The sequence below is a fragment of the Leiobunum rupestre genome, chromosome 9 (assembly GCF_980474605.1).
Source record: "Leiobunum rupestre chromosome 9, qqLeiRupe1.1.hap1, whole genome shotgun sequence".
NCBI lineage: Eukaryota > Metazoa > Arthropoda > Arachnida > Opiliones > Sclerosomatidae > Leiobunum > Leiobunum rupestre.
Window position 1 is genome coordinate 19,721,292 of NC_143392.1, and position 17,555 is coordinate 19,738,846.

The following is a 17,555-nucleotide window of genomic DNA, read 5'->3' on the forward strand; positions in this document are numbered from 1 at the left end:
GATAGGAGAAATATGTAAATTTAGGAAATGTAACATATTAACATAAGTAATATAATAAACAAAATGTATGACACTACCTAGATCAGCTAGGCTAATACCCAAGACACCACCCTAGGCCCAAGTCATCTAGCGACTTTTTAATATCTTTAAACAGGTGGCTTGGTTACAATGCTTAGTATGGTGGTGGCAAGCACTTCATGCCACGCGAGACAGTTGAAATGATAATTTTCTAATCGGACCTTTAGGATTTGTTAGATAAAGTGCATAGAAGTAACTAAGGACATGGTCCAAGAATCTAAGGGGACTCAATGATCCCGATATTTTGACACGGTAGGCGTGGCCTAAATCGGAAAGCTTACTGAGGTACGTCAGCGGCTTTGAAGCGCCTCAAGAATTATGTTCAAATGTCAATAAAGTACATATGTAGTCTATAATGTAGACTTAGTTCATTAAAAACCTCAGCCATACGGGGATTATTGGTTATTTTTACTTAACAAAATAGTTAATTACCACTACTTAAATCTTTAAAATAAAAGGTCTAAAAATTAACTTACTAAACCTTATCATTTAACTGACAACAACGGCGCTATTTTGTAAAAATTGAAATGCTGCAACTTCTCCACGAAACTACGCCGGATATCGACTTCAGCGACGCCAAGGTGGTCCACATTGAACTAAAATTAACCGTGATTTTCCTATTCCCAGTATTAACGGGTTCATTTTAAAGCGTGAGCAGTGAATCCTCTTAGATTTTTGGGCCATGAGAAGAAAGATGAAAATTGTAAATGCTGGCACGTCTCAATCTCTGGGAATTAACTGGCGCCTTCTAGTGTTTATATTTTCATATCGGTTTAGAGTCTAAATTATAGTTTTTTGTTATTTATCGTTAATATTATTATTTTTATAATTATAAATTATAGTATTTCACTCAGCTAATGCAAATCAAAAAATAAAATAACTTATCATTTTTTCAAACAGAGCAGGGAAAAATATCCCGTTTTTGCATTTTCCAGATGGCACTACAGACAGATTTTTAGGGGGTTTAAATTTGTTAGAATTCTAAGATCTTGGCAGCTAGGGGGTGCAGTGTTTGTTGTTCCTAGATGACAATATGATACGATGTTATCGAACATAGTCCTTAGTTACTGCTGCACGTTTTTGGTAGTATATTGTAGTCCTTGGTAGTGGCATATATTGACGCTAGGAAGCTCTATGCTGAATTAAATTAACTAAATAAGTCTGTATGGTGGTAGTATTTTGTTTTATAATTGTCATACTTATAGCTAGCTATTATGTTACTTATGATATTAAGTGAAAGAAAAAAAATAAATAGGGACTTGGCAGTACTACGTCACAGTTTTTTTTTCAATAGTTTTTATCGTGGGGAGAAAAATGTTACCACAATGGCGGCCATGGCCAAAGCTACGGAGTGACAAGTCTCTATTGGGGGAGAAAGTCTTGAAAGTCTATTGCAGCTTCCACTGTGGGTGGCATGTTTTGCAGACCGATTTACAAATTGCTTACAGGGAAGCAAACATTAATTGTAGAACGAAGCTTTTCGAGGTTAATGCTTTAATTTATACTAGATGGCGCCAATTTATTTATTTTTTTGTAAGAAAGGCAATGCATACTTACTGATTTATTACAAAAAAAGCTAATACTTAATTCTGTAAATTAACTTTTCCTTCTTGTTTTGATATAGCTCTTTCATTTTATTTTATAGGAACATTTATTCTAAGCTGTTTTAAGCGACGTAAAAGCTATAAAAAAAAGTTAAAGTCACGAAAAAGTCGCAAACCCCTTTATTTTTCGCGACTGTTGGCGCCATCTGATAACACCTCAAGTAACTTAAAAGCAGCCCCTAATGGCGTAACTCCTGTGAAACGATTTTCTCTTTTGTCAAATGTATATCAGTCTAAGCTCATAAAAAGCTGGATTTTCGTCTGCTAAGCAGACAATTTACTTTTATAAAACACATTTGTTACAAACTCGCTCTCTTAAGTTAAATAATAAAAATAAGGGTAATAATTTGAACAATCATTGTACATTTATAAATTTTAATTAAAATCTAATTTATTTTATAATTAGAAACCAATATCCGAGTAAAAATTGAAGAATGTTATTCTAATCTAGATTTTAATTATTAAAGTCACAAGAAGAAGAACTAATTCTAAATAAACAATTAATGTACTTTTATAAAATTTAATTTAAATCTGATATATTTAAACCAAGAATCCATACCTCTACTTGGAATGCTTATCGCGGCAGATTTTCGTCTCGATGTGGCTGACGGTTTTTTTGACGTCACTATGTTAACTTAACAAACAACAACTTGAGAGGGGAGCGTGTGCAAAGGGGATTTTTACTCTCGTAGGCGGGGCCAAAGCCGTCAGAGTGATCTTACCATACGCGATACGGCAGGATAAGCATTCCCAGTAGAGGTATGGATTCCTGTTTAAACAGAATAAATAAATAACAGCGTAAAAATTAAGTAATATTATTAACCTAGTCAACGGGTATGATGGACGGATCCAAGTTCAAGACTTTCTACCCTTATTTACTTTTGATATAAGGAACAGTAAGATAGAAGGTAATTAGACGCTTCAATAAAACGAATCTTTAAGCCCATCCCTTCCTTGTAGTCAAATGGTTCTCACTGGCCGTTACCAGATTAGTCTGACTAGTCTAAAGATGCCGCTAACTGCAATACATGCTCAAATCAAATTAAGTCCATTAGCTTCCACCATAGAGTAAACTTGTGAACACTTTTCGTACGCAACGTCTTGTTTTCGAGGCGTGATATAAACAAAATGGCCTAAAGGTAATGTACAATATCTGGATAAAAAAGTAAGTTTATACTATAAAAATGGAAAAACAACACCATCGCTTTTCTGACTATATTTATTCAACCTTGGACGAATAATTACTGGACCCGAAACCAAATGGCGCGGGTGCTTTTACGGCAGCGCCGCTTGTAGCGCCGTGGTGTCAAGTGTTGGAAATATTTCTATCCAAATACTAAACAAGTGCCCAATATTAGCGGACGACGTTAGGCCTAGCGTTCTTAGCTCGTCACTGTCGTCAAAGCTTACACCTTTATTTCCATTTTGACTAGGCATTTTTAAATTTATAATTTATTTAAACCTTCACACAAATAATATATGCAAAAACATGAAAGCGAACTTCCTATTTAAATTAATTAAATCATTAATCTTTCATTTTTATTCCAATACAATTATTACTGAATAATCTAAGCCCTATTAAAATTCCAAAAGCCTCACTTGTATTAACAAGTTGGCAAGCCAAAATATACCTCTACTCGGAAGAGTTTTTAATTTTCAGTGAAGCGTAACTGTATCCGTGGTTCTGCGGTAGAACGCTCACCTGTCGTTCAAGAGGGCTCGAGTTCGAATCCCGGCCGATTAAAAAATTATACTACACCCAATGACAAAAAGAGGGCGCTTTTGGAAAAACCTTTTCCCTGATTCTAAGAAACTGGGTACGCAGTGATTACCCTTTGCCCCGACAGACAGACAGACACCTTGGTTGTATAACCCCTCCTAGGGTACAAAGTCCCCTCGGAGAGGTAAAAACAGCGGGTCATCTGACATTTTTACGCACGTGTTTTGTATTTGGATAGAAATATTTCGCGATTCTCTCGGTAGGAGCGCTGACGGGCGATGTTAATTGTGGAACCGGATATTTTGCTTAGGTTTCGAGTCCAGTAATTATTCGTTAAAGATTCGACCCCGAAAACAAGTTCACCCGTTAGGTCTAATGTTCCATGCGCTTCCATAGGGCCTTCCACTCTATGTGAGTGTGCTACTCTATGGTACATCCCTAGCAGGGAAGATTAAGCTTCCGTTAATACTCGCTCGTGACGCGAAAGTCTGGAAAATCGATTTTCATTTGTCAAACGGCAAAAAAGCCAAAACTGCGACTCTGCAAGCGTCGACACGAAAATTGTATTAAGCTTAGTTTCCACTAGCGCACGTAACAATGTATTTTCTTCCTTGATGGGTTTATAAACTGCAGTGAAGTTGAGATTCGCGTCGTACCGCGCTCTAGTGTAAACTAAGCATTAAGCTTAGTTCGTTAGTTCCAGTAGCGAGCGTCATAAGGTATTTTCCTTTGTTTGCACGCCCAAAACATTTAGCCGTTACACGTGCTAATGGAAACTAAGCATTAAAATTCGCTTCCACTAGTGCGCATCATCATGTTAATTTTTTTCCCCGAAATAAATGTTTGGTAGGTGTCAATGTTAAGTGAGTCGCCATTACGGACGCTAATGGAAACTAAGCATTAAACTTAGCTTACGTTAACGTGCATCATAATGTTAATTTTTTTACTTGCATAAATGTTTCGTACGTGTTAAAATTGAATGTCACGTCTTTACACACGCTAATGGAAATTAAGCATTAAGCGAAGCTTCCACTAGTGCGCGTAAAAATGTTAATTTTTCCACTTAAATGTTTTGTAGGTGTCAAAGTTAAGTAATTAAGTAACGCGCCTTTACACGCGATAGTGGAAACTAAGTATTAAACGTACCTTCCACTAGCGCTCATCATAATGCAAATTTTTGTACGCGCGTAAGCGTTTTGTACGTCCCAAAGTTGAGTAACACGGCGTTACACGCTCAAGTGGAAACTAAGCATTAAACTTAACATTATGACGCGCGTTAGTGGACGGCCACTGGAAGCTAAGTTTTTAATGTGCATAAATGTTTTGTACGTGGTGAGTGACGCGTCTTTGCCTTAGGCCTAACGAGGACCCTAGAAACTGCCGTTGTGTTTTTAAATACTTAGTACCAGCCTTTTGACCATTTTTTGCGTCTACGCTCGTCATCGTCACGTTTTTACGTTAGTGAAAATTGTCCTTTTGGTCTAAGACTTTTTTTTGTGCCAACCAGCCTAAGCGGCCAAGGACCATACAGATATTACGTTGCATGCCCAAACTGTGCCTATGAGTACTTTCTAAGGAATTGTTGTATGGGTTTTATCGAAGCGCCTATTGGCGTGAGATTTACCGTGCTTGGCGGCTGCATCCAAGGTTCACCGTCGATTTGCATGGGGAACCTTTTTCTGGTTCTAATGACGACGGAGGAGCATTGGGCCAGTCTCCGACCAGAAGCTCTCAAGCCGGCCTTCACTTGACCGACGTGCATACAGTTCTCCAGCCCAATCACTTCAATTAGTTTGTCACCAATATCTTTTTTTAAAGGTGAAGCCATTAAATAAACAGACAAATACGTCAGTAGAGGAAAAGGCAATACGTCAGAATAGGTAAAGGTAGTACGTCAGAAGAGGAAAAGGCAATACGTCAGAAGAGGTAAGGGTAGAACGTCAGAAGGGGTAAAGGAAATACCTCAGAATAGGTAAGGGTAGTACGTCAGAAGAGTTAAAGGCAATAAGACAGAAATTATAAGAAATAAAAATCCCATATTTCCTCTACGGGAGTTGCAAAACTAATTTAGTTTCAAATGACAAATCACGCTGTTTAAGTGGCCTCGAAATGTCTCAGTCTGTTTGATTATTCGAATCAGATTTTTTTTTAAATACATTTTTAAACGGGCAAACTTGGGTAAACAACAAAATCGAATATTCTATTTCAAAGTGTCTCAATAAAGTGAATTTCTGCCAGTCCCATCAGAAAAATCATTTAAAAATTCTAGATTATACACTTAAACTAACGTCGTAAGTTTCCAAAGGCAGTTAAAAACTGGAAAAATATTTTTATTTTGCTATTTCAGGTGTGTATTTGGAAGCCTACCTTCACGATTATTACTTTAAGCATATGCTTTAAGGTGTTCTAGCTTTCCAATCGAGAGTGGGTTCAGAAGTATATAATATAGCAATACTGTCTATGTTATTTGATTGAAAAATGAGCCTTTGCAAGCGCCCTTAGATGCAGTGTACGTTTTGGCGGGAGATTCAAATCTCTTTGGCGCCTTATTATATAATATTATAGATCTAAACGGATATTATTATATAATAAAACACCCTCGAAATAAACACGTGATCAACCACGAGCGCCTTAAGGTCATGGCCGCCTTAAACGCGTTACCACGGCAACGATAGCGGGTCATATGAAAATTTAAGTCGTAAAATGGACGAATAAAGAGGCAAGATTTTTCTAAATATAATGGTCTAATGGGGAACATTTTAACTCCGACTGAAGATGGCGCTACGCAACACTATGGAGCCTTTCTCGCTGTAACGTGGTAAATGGATCGTGACACCGAGCGTGCGTTAAATTAAAGCGAGAAAGCCCCCATAGCGCTGCGTAGCGCCATCTTCATTCGGGGTGTGAAATAATTTCTGTAGTGCCAAAGACAATAGATGTCGCCGTTGTCCAGCGCGCTTACCTTGTACCGCGGTGCTCAGGTCGATAGGGCTGCAACTGTTCGTCGGCGCGTCTTTGTCCTTCTTCTTCTTGCGTTTGGATCTGCGTTTCCTCTGGCTGGGGTTGTCCCCCCACAGATTGGAGCCCCCGTATATGCTGGGTATATTCAGCACGGCTATACCCTGCAACGAAGGCCCGCTCGACAAATCCAAAGAAATACCGTCACACTAAACGCCGACAAAGAGGAGAAAATGCTCACAAAAAGACGTGACATCATTTATCGTAAAAGCCTTGGTTTCCACTAGCGCGTCGCTCATTTTGGTACGCATAAAGGTTTTAACGCGAGTGAAGAAAAATGCTTTATAGCGCGCTAGTGGAAACCCAGCACTAGCCTTGGTTTCCACTAGCGCGTCGCTCATTTTGGTACGCATAAAGGTTTTAACGCGAGTAAAGAAAAATGAATTATGACGCTTGCTAGTGGAAACCAAGCACTAGCCGTGGTTTCCACTAGCGCGCTTAACGGCGTGTCGCTCAACTTTGACGCACGTAAAGAAAAATGAATTATGACACTTGCTAGTGGAAACCCAGCACTAGCCGTGGTTTCCACTAGCGCGCGTAACGGCGCGTCGCTCAACTTTGACGTACGTAAAGAACAATGAATTATGACGCTTGCTAGTGGAAACCCAGCATTAGCCGTGGTTTCCACTAGCGCGCGTAACGGCGCGTCGCTCAACTTTGACGTACGTAAAAAAAAATGAATTATGACGCTTGCTAGTGGAAACCAAGCACTAGCCGTGGTTTCCACTAGCGCGCGTAACGGCGTGTTGCTCAACTTTGACGCACGTAAAGAAAAATGAATTATGACACTTGCTAGTGGAAACCAAGCACTAGCCGTGGTTTCCACTAGCGCGCGTAACGGCGTGTTGCTCAACTTTGACGCACGTAAAGAAAAATGAATTATGACACTTGCTAGTGGAAACCAAGCACTAGAATCGACACGGGCGTCAATCTGACCATGATGTCGACGTCCTCGTGCAAGTTCTTGCACGTGGCGAAGAAGGTCTCCGAGGTGGCGAACTCGAAGTACCACATCTTGTTCTTCATGCGACTGCTGAATTTCTCCGGATGTTTCTCCCGTTCCGAGTGGAATTTGATGGCGATGGAAGCGTCCTACAGACACGAATACGGATTGAAAGATACCAATACAAATGAAAAGATTGTAAGCCACGCTCACCACGTTCACACATACCCCACGGAAACGAGGGGTCCGAAATTTGCAAACTTTGTACGGGATTTTAAATTTCAAAGTGATTTTTGAAATCAAAAACTGATTTTGAGATTTCAGAGCATAATTTTCGCGTTGATTTCTGGTTTTTGGAACTGATTTTCACCCAGATTTCGGAATTTTCAAGTTGATTTCCCAGATTTTTAAAATCACTTGTCTCTAGAGTGTAAGGGATTTTTCGAATGTTGGACCTCAGACCATTGACCGCAAGCAGGACTCGTAGTTCCCACATAACGCCAAGATAATTATCTGCGCCTTTAATTGGTAACGCAGTTCATGCCCATAGCGCCACCTTTTGAGTGTCTGTGGGGGTCAGTGGTCCGAGGTCAGACTACAATGAAATTTATAAATAAAAAAATTATCTCCTAACACGCGCTACGATTTGTTTTAACCAGGTGGCCGAAGTGTTAAATTCGTCGATCCACCATAAGAAAAACAATCGTGCATTGTTTGGCGCTCGTTGTAATTTTTATTGTTTTGAAGGAATAATCTTTAAATTTTCTGTTTATTTGTTGAAAGAATTCAACAGATCTTTTCCGTGTACATCTACTTTTAATTACAAAGCTTTAAACGAATTCCAACGAACCGCTGCGACACCCAAAACATGAAAAAAGATTCCGAGGGTACGTGTGAACGTGGCTTGAAAATTCTACATGAACAGACCGATTCACAAATTGCTTACAGGGAAACCAACATTTAGAGCGACGCCCTTAGAGGTGCGATTTTTATGATTTTATTTATTGTAGATGGCGCCAATATACGCTTAAGGGGGGGGGGGTAGAATACTTAACAAAAAGACAACTTCTAATTTTTAGAGCTATGTTTTATGTACAAACTCTAAACAAAACTCACCCATAATATGAAACCACGAAAAAATGTATATTTTTCGCAAATTTTAGTTGATTTAAACTGTAAAATTTTTAGAATGTTGGCGCCATCTGTTAAAGACCCTATAAACCTCGTATTCATAAAATAAACATCAACATAAGTGTATTGGCTCTTTGGCAGAATGACTATCAGCAAAAGTGACAAAGTGTGTCAATCGACCCTCTTTCTTAATGAATGTTACGAGCGAAATACAAGTTGGGAGGGGAGAAGGGAAAGTATGTCTTGGGGAGGGAAGGAAGTTAAAACCAACAAATAACGCCAGAATTAAGTAGCACTGATCAAAGCTACTGTATTTTTTGATTTTTCGTCGTTCTGTGGAGACGCTATCGCCATCTACCTACGATATAATACCAGAGACTAAAATAAATAGTCTTTTATGTGGTCGATCTCGAGTCGAGCATTCATTAAACATTTAGCATACGAAAGTACAGGGATTGTCATACTTTTGGTAATTATGTCACTTTTGCTATCAGGTTACTTTTATACTAGTAATTTTAAATTTCTAAATAGGTATACCTTCGGAAACAAAGCTAGTGTTTATAATAGTCAATTTAATTGAATAACTTGTCAATATTTCACCGAAGTAAGTCCCTTTTCATGATGTAATGGGTTTAATTTTACCTAAGCCTTAGTGTTAAGGAGATTCCTCGCTGGGTTTACCTGTCAGTTACACGCAGCGCCAATTTCGCTGGCGGCGTATAATTGTTTCGTGTCAATGAGATTTATAAGGCCTTTAAGACTTACAAATCAGGCTCTAATGGCGTTACCCCGTGAAAGGGTCTTCTCGCAAGCGCAACGCGCATCGGGGTGCGTTAGGACACTGACCACTCCGATGGAGAAATAGTTGTTGAATATGTTACAAGGGATGGGGTCTCCTTTCTCGTCCGGGTTCCCCGAAGAGCTGATCTCGATCTTCCACCTGTCCATCAGGGACGCCACCGACTTCTCCGTCTTGTCCAAGATTTTGTCCAAATGCTCGTTCTCGTAACCTGCGATCGGACAGAGAAAAAGACCTTTACGACTCCTCGAAAAATAAAATTACGTTCTTGGTTTTAAAATCTACTTTGATTGATATTACGTTTATCAGAGATTTTAAACATTAAAGCTTAGACCAAGAAACACGGGGACGTCGCGATGTCGCTAGTAGCGAAGGTGAGTCAATTTTTATTGGCTATTTGAGTCACGTGCACAGCCCTTCAATCTGTCAGCACGTGGCCTGGAACAGCGTGGCTCCAAAAAAAAACGAAATTTCTGGTATGTTTTTTAATATTTGTGTCCCTAAAATATTAAAAAAATATTAAATAATTTAAAATATGTAACTCTTAGCTGATTATTTTTTTTCAAGTTCTTTAAAAACGTGATTTTTATGGCGCCTATTGACTATCTGTATCACCTAACCCCCCGCAGCCGCAACGAAGCCCCGCCGAAAAATAAAGCGTTGGGTATGCTATGAGCGAGACGTCCCTGTGTTTCTTGGTCTAAGATTAAATCAAGTGCTAGCTTCAAAGAAAACCTGTTGAATGCTTTTACGTATTACACCAATAAAAACACCGTTAAGTATCGCCCTCTATCGTGGCAATAGTGCGAAATACCTCCGCGATAAAACTCTCTTTAAAAATGCCAACTTAATTCTAGGTAAAATAAACTCTTGGCTTATAGAAAATGGGCTTAAGCTAATTAAAACAAAAACGGAATATATTCTGTTTACCAGCCCCGGAAAAATTATTGATACGGCCATTTGTAAAATTCATATTTTAGGAGTTGAAATTAATAGAGTCAGTAGTTACAAATATTTGGGTGTGTGGTTTGATGAAAGGCTAGATCGGAATACGCACATTTTTTTCCGAGGCAAATATTATTTGAACTCTATTATAGCTTATTCTATTCTCATTTAACTTATGGAACTATAGCGTGGGGAAATACGTCTAAACATAATTTAAACCAATTACAAGTACTTCAAAAAAGGGTTCAAAATAATATTTTAATTTTACCCAAATGTAAGACAACCAAAAAAAATTGTTATATTTTTTATTACGGTGTAAAATTATATAACTCACTATATGAAAAAATCCGAGAATGCAAAACTCTTCCCGCAGTTAAAAAGGTTTTAAAATTGGAATTTATAGAAAATAATATGTTTTAATAATATTGTTTTTTAATAATATTAATAATAATAATAATCAGCTAGGCTAATACCCAAGGCACCACCTTAGGCCCAAGTCATCTAGCGACTTATAATGCCTTTAAACAAGTGGCCGGGTTACAATGTGTAGGAGGGTGGTGGCAAGCCCTGCATGCCACGCGAGTCAACTGCTCCCTACACTAACTATTACCGTTAACCTACACAAGTAATAAAATATTGTTATTAAATTTATTTGTTATATTACATTTTTGAGATATAGTTTAATCAAATTTGGACCAGTGATCGAAAATAAATGGATAGATGAGACGGTCTAGTTGGCATATCTCAATTTTAGTGGCACACTTTTAGGGAGGAATAATTTAATATAGATGATTGTCGGCGAAAAAAGCCATTCCAAATAAACTAACCACGTTTTACCAACGTTAAAAATATATTAACTATACTTTCGCGTACCAAGGTACGAGTAAGTCGAAGAACTCGGGGGAAAACCCCTTTAACCAGTGCAAACTCAACGCAGAAGGAGTAGTTCCGAGTTTTCACTCAGTGCCACAAGCTGGGATCGAACTCAGCTCCTCTTGATATATTTTCTGCTTTATATTATTTTTGTTTTGTTTATCTAATTTTAATATTATACAATAATAAGTAATTGTTTTTTGTTAATCCTATTGAAATATAAATTTAAAAGCTAGGGCTATAAGTCGATAAACGACTTGGCCCTTAACACTAAAAAATGTAACATCATAATTAAGAAATAAATTTAAATTGGAATTTGAATTTGAAATATTTTAATATAATCGACGAAAAAGTTATCGCAATTACTAAGTTATATTCCTGATAATTCTTTAAAAAAATAGTTAATCTCTTACAGTGGAATGTTGATAAACGTAACGAAGGTTTGTTCAATCGAAACTTAGCTGTTAAATTATAATGAAAGAAACAGTTATGGGTGCTAATTAAGTAGGGCTGTGCGAGTACTCGAACATCATCGAGTATTCGGCCTTTTTTGAGGTCGATTACTCGAACTCGAATAAGTAATTGGAGAATACTCGTCGATTACCGAGTGCCAAAAAATTGCATATTCGGGTACCAGACTACTCGAATAAGCTGCTCTCTTAAATCGTCGAGTATTTTTTTTTTCCATCCGCGTTGCTTCAAAATTCAAAGAGGGGTTTTTACAACTTTTTGGGGGGCCATAAACGGTACCTACAAAATTGTGGAAACTGTGGTTCATTTAAATTAAAGGAATATTTTTCAGCATTGAAAGTTATTTTATACTCTTTTTAAATTTAATTTCATAATTATTTGAATAAAACCGCTCCTAATCAAGTACTCGATAACCCGACTCATTAAAAATATTACTCGAGGATTTTTTTTTAATTACTCGACTAGAATAAGAGAAAGTTTCCCCTTAATTAAGTACACGATTACTCGACTCGACTTCAATATTACTCGACTCGAATACTCGATGATAAAAAAAATTGGTACTCCTTAAAACCAAGGATACAGTATCCTTGCTAAAACCACTACTTGCGCAGCCCTAGTAACGAATATTTCCGCGCAAAGGCTTAACTCCGCCGTTAGGATCTACGAGAAATAACGAATTTCTCCCGAAGGAATTATTTCTATCTCATTCGGAGACGTCTGACGCGAAGCCTCCGATCAAAATCCAATCACTTTTAATGGATAGAAAGCGCGCTATTTCATAAATCAACAGATATAATAAAATGCTCTAGGGGAAATTCTCTATATCACTATTTATTTTTTAACTTTTGCTTATAAAATTAGACATTTAGTCGACAGTCTTTGGTTTACAAAATTTACAACGAGAATGAAAATTAATTTTTCAGCTATTCCGAAAGTTTTACAGGCGAGCGTTGAGATTCTGCCTGTGGAACGAACAAAACATGGGGCCTTTGTAGGACCATAAGTTCATAATTATATGCCATATAATCATGGAACAAACTTACGCTAGCGAAGGTTTACAGAAACATATTTTACCTTAGTTCCTCTGAGCGTTTGTTAACCATCCCAAAATTTGGTGATTCAAAAAGGAAACTGTTACGATCTTAACGCCACCTACAATTGCGTTTGGTAACTTAAAATAATAATAATAATCAGCTAGGCTACTGCCCTTGGCACCACCTTAGGCCAAAGTCATCGAGCGACTTTTAAAGCCATTAGTTCAGGTGGCCGGGTTACAACGCGTAGGATGGTGGTGGCTAGCCCTTCATGCCACGCGAGCCAACAGCTCTCTACACTCACTATTACCATTAATCTCAACAAGTTTTTATGGAAGGGGAAACCGAAGAACTCGGGGGAAAATCCCTTTAACCAGTGGGGAGATAACTTGCAAACTCAACGCGGAAGAAGTTGTTTCGAGTTTTCACCCGGTGCCAAAAGCCAGATTATCAACCAAAAACCCGCCAAAATGATTTTGGTACATTTGTTCGAATTTCATTCGTACGAACGGTGGTACAAATGTCCGAATGATCATTTGTCCGAATGCCGGAAAACAGGATCGTATGTCCGAAAACGTATTTCATTTGCCCGAAAAATTTATCACAACTTTTGTTGGTGATTTAGTCGTTCAATTTATGCTAACTTTCCTGGCGAATTTCATTTGTTCGAATAATCGTTTGTCCGTTTTTACGAACATTAGGATTGGTTGTTTTTTTAAATAATGTTAATATAAGAAAATAGTAACATTAACGTGAACCTAACCTAACCTAAAATATCCACAACATTCAACGCAATTCCCACTTACTAACAAACAACGATATTTACAATGTAGTTTTTATTTTTAATTCTTGCACTAAAAAAAAATCCGGACCAAAAAAAACAGCAATAAGAAATACTAATTTAGCGACAGAATTCGGACAAGTGATGCTACCGATTCGGACGAATGAAACATTTGTTATTTCGGCGGTTCGGACGAATGAAATTCGAACATTTGTTCCACCGTTCGGACGATTGAAATTCGAACAAATGTACCTACCCGCCAAAATAATTCTGAAAAAGTCCAACAGCTGCCAATCCCTTTTTTTTTAAATCCACAAAAATAACGTTTTTTTCCAAAAACAAGCCAAAATAATTAACGGCGAAAATTGGAAATGGTTTTTATTGCTCGTATGGGTAAAATACAGCTGTTTTCGACACGAAAAGTAATTTCAATGGTTTTTGGCTCTTGGCGGTATTTTCAGTACAAAAAGCCCCAATAAAAACACGAAAGCTTATTTCCTATCAACAGCCAAACCTTTTATTTACAGCCAATTTTCTTGGAAATAAACCCAATTGGCTGCTTTGCAGCCCGTGAGCCCGATAATTTTACGGGTGATCGACGAAATTAACTGATAACTTTTATTTTCATGATTATAATTAATAATTTGGAAGGTTGATAAATAGAATGTTTGAAATATTAAGATTCCAACGGTTACTTTAAAATTTGTAGTTTTTCGCTACTAATGCTACTTACAAGGAGACTACCCGAGGTGGTTATCACCGATTTTGTTGAAACTCGGGGGTTCGGTAGACCTTATGGTAGTATGAAAATTTGCCAAAGGGAAAAGTTGCAATGGGCTTTCGTTTTCCTATGGCAACCGAAAATGTTTTTGACCTCTCCATTTCAAAAAGCATGCGATTTTCTCGGTTATCCAAATTTTGTTAAAATTTAACCAAAATTGATCAATTTTAGCCAAAATCATCAATTTTCATCTTTTTGGGTATGTTTTGAAAATTTAATTTTTTCAATTTTTTTAAGTCGGTAAGTACCCTGTGAAACCGAGAAAATCCCATGCTTTTTTAAATGGAGTTTTTGTTTTGAGATATCAAAAACATTTTCGGTTGCCATGGGAAAACTAAAGCCCATTGCAACTTTTCCCTTTGGCAATTTTCATAATACCATAAGGTATACCTAACCCCCGAGTTTCAACAAAGTCGGTGATAAACACCTCGTCTAGTCTCCTTGTTAGTGATCAGGTTATTTATCTCGTAATTTTGAGATAACGGAAGATAATCAGTTAGTTAGATCAGGTGAAATACTCTTCTCGGTCAGTAAAAACCGAGAAAACAAATAAAAATAAAAAGTAATTAAAATTACGAACAGAACTTCATCGATTTACAATGAATTCAGACTATTTTTGGGCTTTCTGCTTTGCCTTTTGACCCATATAAACTGATCTGATAATCTGATCTCTCGTAATTATCTCCTCGTCTTAATAAATATCTCACTGTTATCTGGAACGATCTAATTTATCATTTAATATCTTCCTAATTTCCAATCTAAAGATTCAAGGCACTGTTCTCAGCTAGAAAGAGTGGTCTCAGTTTGCGAAACCAACAATACTGAGGGAACGCCAAGCCAACAGAGCGGTTTCAGTTTGCGAAAACAACAATACTGAGGGAACGCCAAGCCAACAGAGCGGTTTCAGTTTGCGAAAACAACAATACTGAGGGAATGCCAAACCAACAGAGCAGTCTCAGTTTGCGAAAAAACAATACTGAGGGAACGTCAAGCCAACAGAGCGGTCTCAGTTTGCGAAACTAACAATACTGAGGGAACGCCAAGCCAACAGAGCGGTCTCAGTTTGCGAAAACAACAATACTGAGGGAACGCCAAGCCAACAGAGCAGTCTCAGTTTGCGAAAACAACAATACTGAGGGAACGCCAAGCCAACAGAGCGGTCTCAGTTTGCGAAAACAACAATACTGATTGAACGCCAAGCCAACAGAGTGGTCTCAGTTTTCGAAACTAACAATAATGAGCGAACGCCAAGCCAACAGAGCGGTCTCAGTTTGCGAAAACAACAATACTGAGGGAACGCCAAGCCAACAGAGCGGTCTCAGTTTGCGAAAACAACAATACTGATTGAACGCCAAGCCAACAGAGTGGTCTCAGTTTTCGAAACTAACAATAATGAGCGAACGCCAAGCCAACAGAGCGGTCTCAGTTTGCGAAAACAACAATACTGATTGAACGCCAAGCCAACAGAGTGGTCTCAGTTTTCGAAACTAACAATAATGAGCGAACGCCAAGCCAACAGAGCGGTCTCAGTTTGCGAAAACAACAATACTGATTGAACGCCAAGCCAACAGAGTGGTCTCAGTTTGAGAAAATAACAATACTGAGGGAACGCCAAGTTTGCGAGTCCCAAAACTACGGACGGAACGTGAAAAACCCGATCACCCACACACTAACGTACATAAGCACTCTACAATGAATATCTTCGATTACGTGACACTATTCAAGGTAAAATGGAGAGGATGTCTTACCTGGTCCCCATCTGAGACATCTGGCCAAGTCGTTTCCAGTCCCCAAAGGCAGTATTCCGACAGGCGGGGGATTGGCGAAATTTAATTTATCTATTCAAAGAGAGAAAATAAAATGATTTTTTTGCACTCTTTTCATAGCCGTGTTTTGAATAAAAGTGCCACAGAATCGTTTAAATCTTGAGGGTGTGTCTACATAATTACATTTTTTGAACAGTGAGTCAAGTGACAGAATGGGGAGGAGCTACGGGAAATTTGTCCGAAATATTTCAAACTGTTCTGTGGACCTTTAAAGGACCACACCGGTATTCAAATTTTACTAGCCTCCGAAAAAAGCAAGAGGAGGAGTTAATAGATTTTCGTTCGGGGTGGTCCTTGAGGGAAAGTATTTGGGGGAGAGAAGTGGTCGTACCTATTGTGTCCAAGACCCACCCGACGGTCCCGTCCCCTCCGCAACACAATACTTTGAAATTGGGTACGTCTTTATAAAATTGTAAACTGAAAAAAGAAAAACGGTTTTATTTTTTCAAAACTGGCAAAATCGTTTAAAAACATATTTTTCGAATTGTAATTGGAAAGAAAACTGATTTCTTAGACACGTACCCTTGCATCGGACCGCTCTTCGATAAATTGTAAACTTGGCGGGGATTCAACACAAATTGGAACTTTCTTAAAATTCTGCCATTTTATTGAAGAAAAGAGAGAAATAGAGATTTTGTAAGAACACCGAAAACTATTCGCAATAGTGTGGCAAGTAGGTGAAATAATTAATGATAGTTGAAGTTTATAATACAGGGTAGGTGGTTTCTTTTCGCCTGTTCTCGGACTAAAAGTGTACTCTTTTTACCATAAAACGTTTTATTCGCCCGTTCCGGGGATCAGAATTACTCAACCCCATAAACTATTTGCATGTTCCGGAGTAATAGGGCTACTCTTTTTACTCCTTCTGAAAAGGGGGTAAATCTAATTTTATGGTCTGCTAGCCAGAATTCATCTGCTGTAAGGCCACAGGCAGCCATTTTGAAAAAACGTTTTTACTCCGACTCAAATTATTCGCCACCACAGGATCTGAGTAAAATGACATCATGGCCTTACTCTTCTTACCCTACTCCGAAAAGCCGGAACAAGCGAAAAGAAACCACGTACTGTTACTTCACATGCAAAGGTTTTACTGAGAGCTATTCACAAGACAGACTGCATTACGGGCTTCGTCGCCGTTTTGCGTCTGCTTGCTAATGCGTCACACGTAGCCTTAGGGGGAGATTTTCTTCTTGTGATGACGTCACTCCGAAAAATATTCCCCAAAGTGACAAACTTACGTAACAATATTATACACTTATGGTGTTACTGATAGCTGAAGTTTATAATATATATATTACGTGTTAAGCGTTACCATAAGTCCATAATAAGTTACAATAAGTTTGTCACTTTGGGGAATATTTTACTGAGAGCTAGTAACGGAGTGACGTCATCACAAGAAAAAAAAATTCCCCTAGCGAAATTTTTGCGGTGAATTTATCTGTTCCGCCGAGCTCTAGTTACGGCTCTATTGGGGCCCGAAATTAACATATTTGTGTAGCCCGGGCCCGCTTTCGGTGAAACTGAAATGAACGAAATTAGTTACGGCTCTGT

The 17,555-nt window shown here is 38.2% G+C and overlaps 1 protein-coding gene across 4 annotated transcripts in view; it reads right to left on the minus strand.

Annotated features, from left to right (window-relative positions):
* The window catches only part of Dgk (diacyl glycerol kinase 1), a 193,722-nt gene that overhangs the window by 2,124 nt on the left and 174,043 nt on the right, over positions 1-17,555 (minus strand). For 3 of the 4 annotated variants that reach the window (XM_090158524.1, XM_090158522.1, XM_090158523.1), the window contains exons 16-22: positions 16,527-16,601; positions 16,336-16,421; positions 15,927-16,016; positions 9,341-9,504; positions 7,357-7,512; positions 6,365-6,569; positions 5,027-5,208 (exon numbers count right to left, since the gene is read on the minus strand). In XM_090158524.1, the coding sequence (XP_090014650.1) occupies positions 5,027-5,208; positions 6,365-6,569; positions 7,357-7,512; positions 9,341-9,504; positions 15,927-16,016; positions 16,336-16,421; positions 16,527-16,601 (958 nt within the window). The remainder of the gene's footprint in view (positions 1-5,026; positions 5,209-6,364; positions 6,570-7,356; positions 7,513-9,340; positions 9,505-15,926; positions 16,017-16,335; positions 16,422-16,526; positions 16,602-17,555) is intronic. The other variant, XM_090158525.1, reaches the window with a different exon arrangement.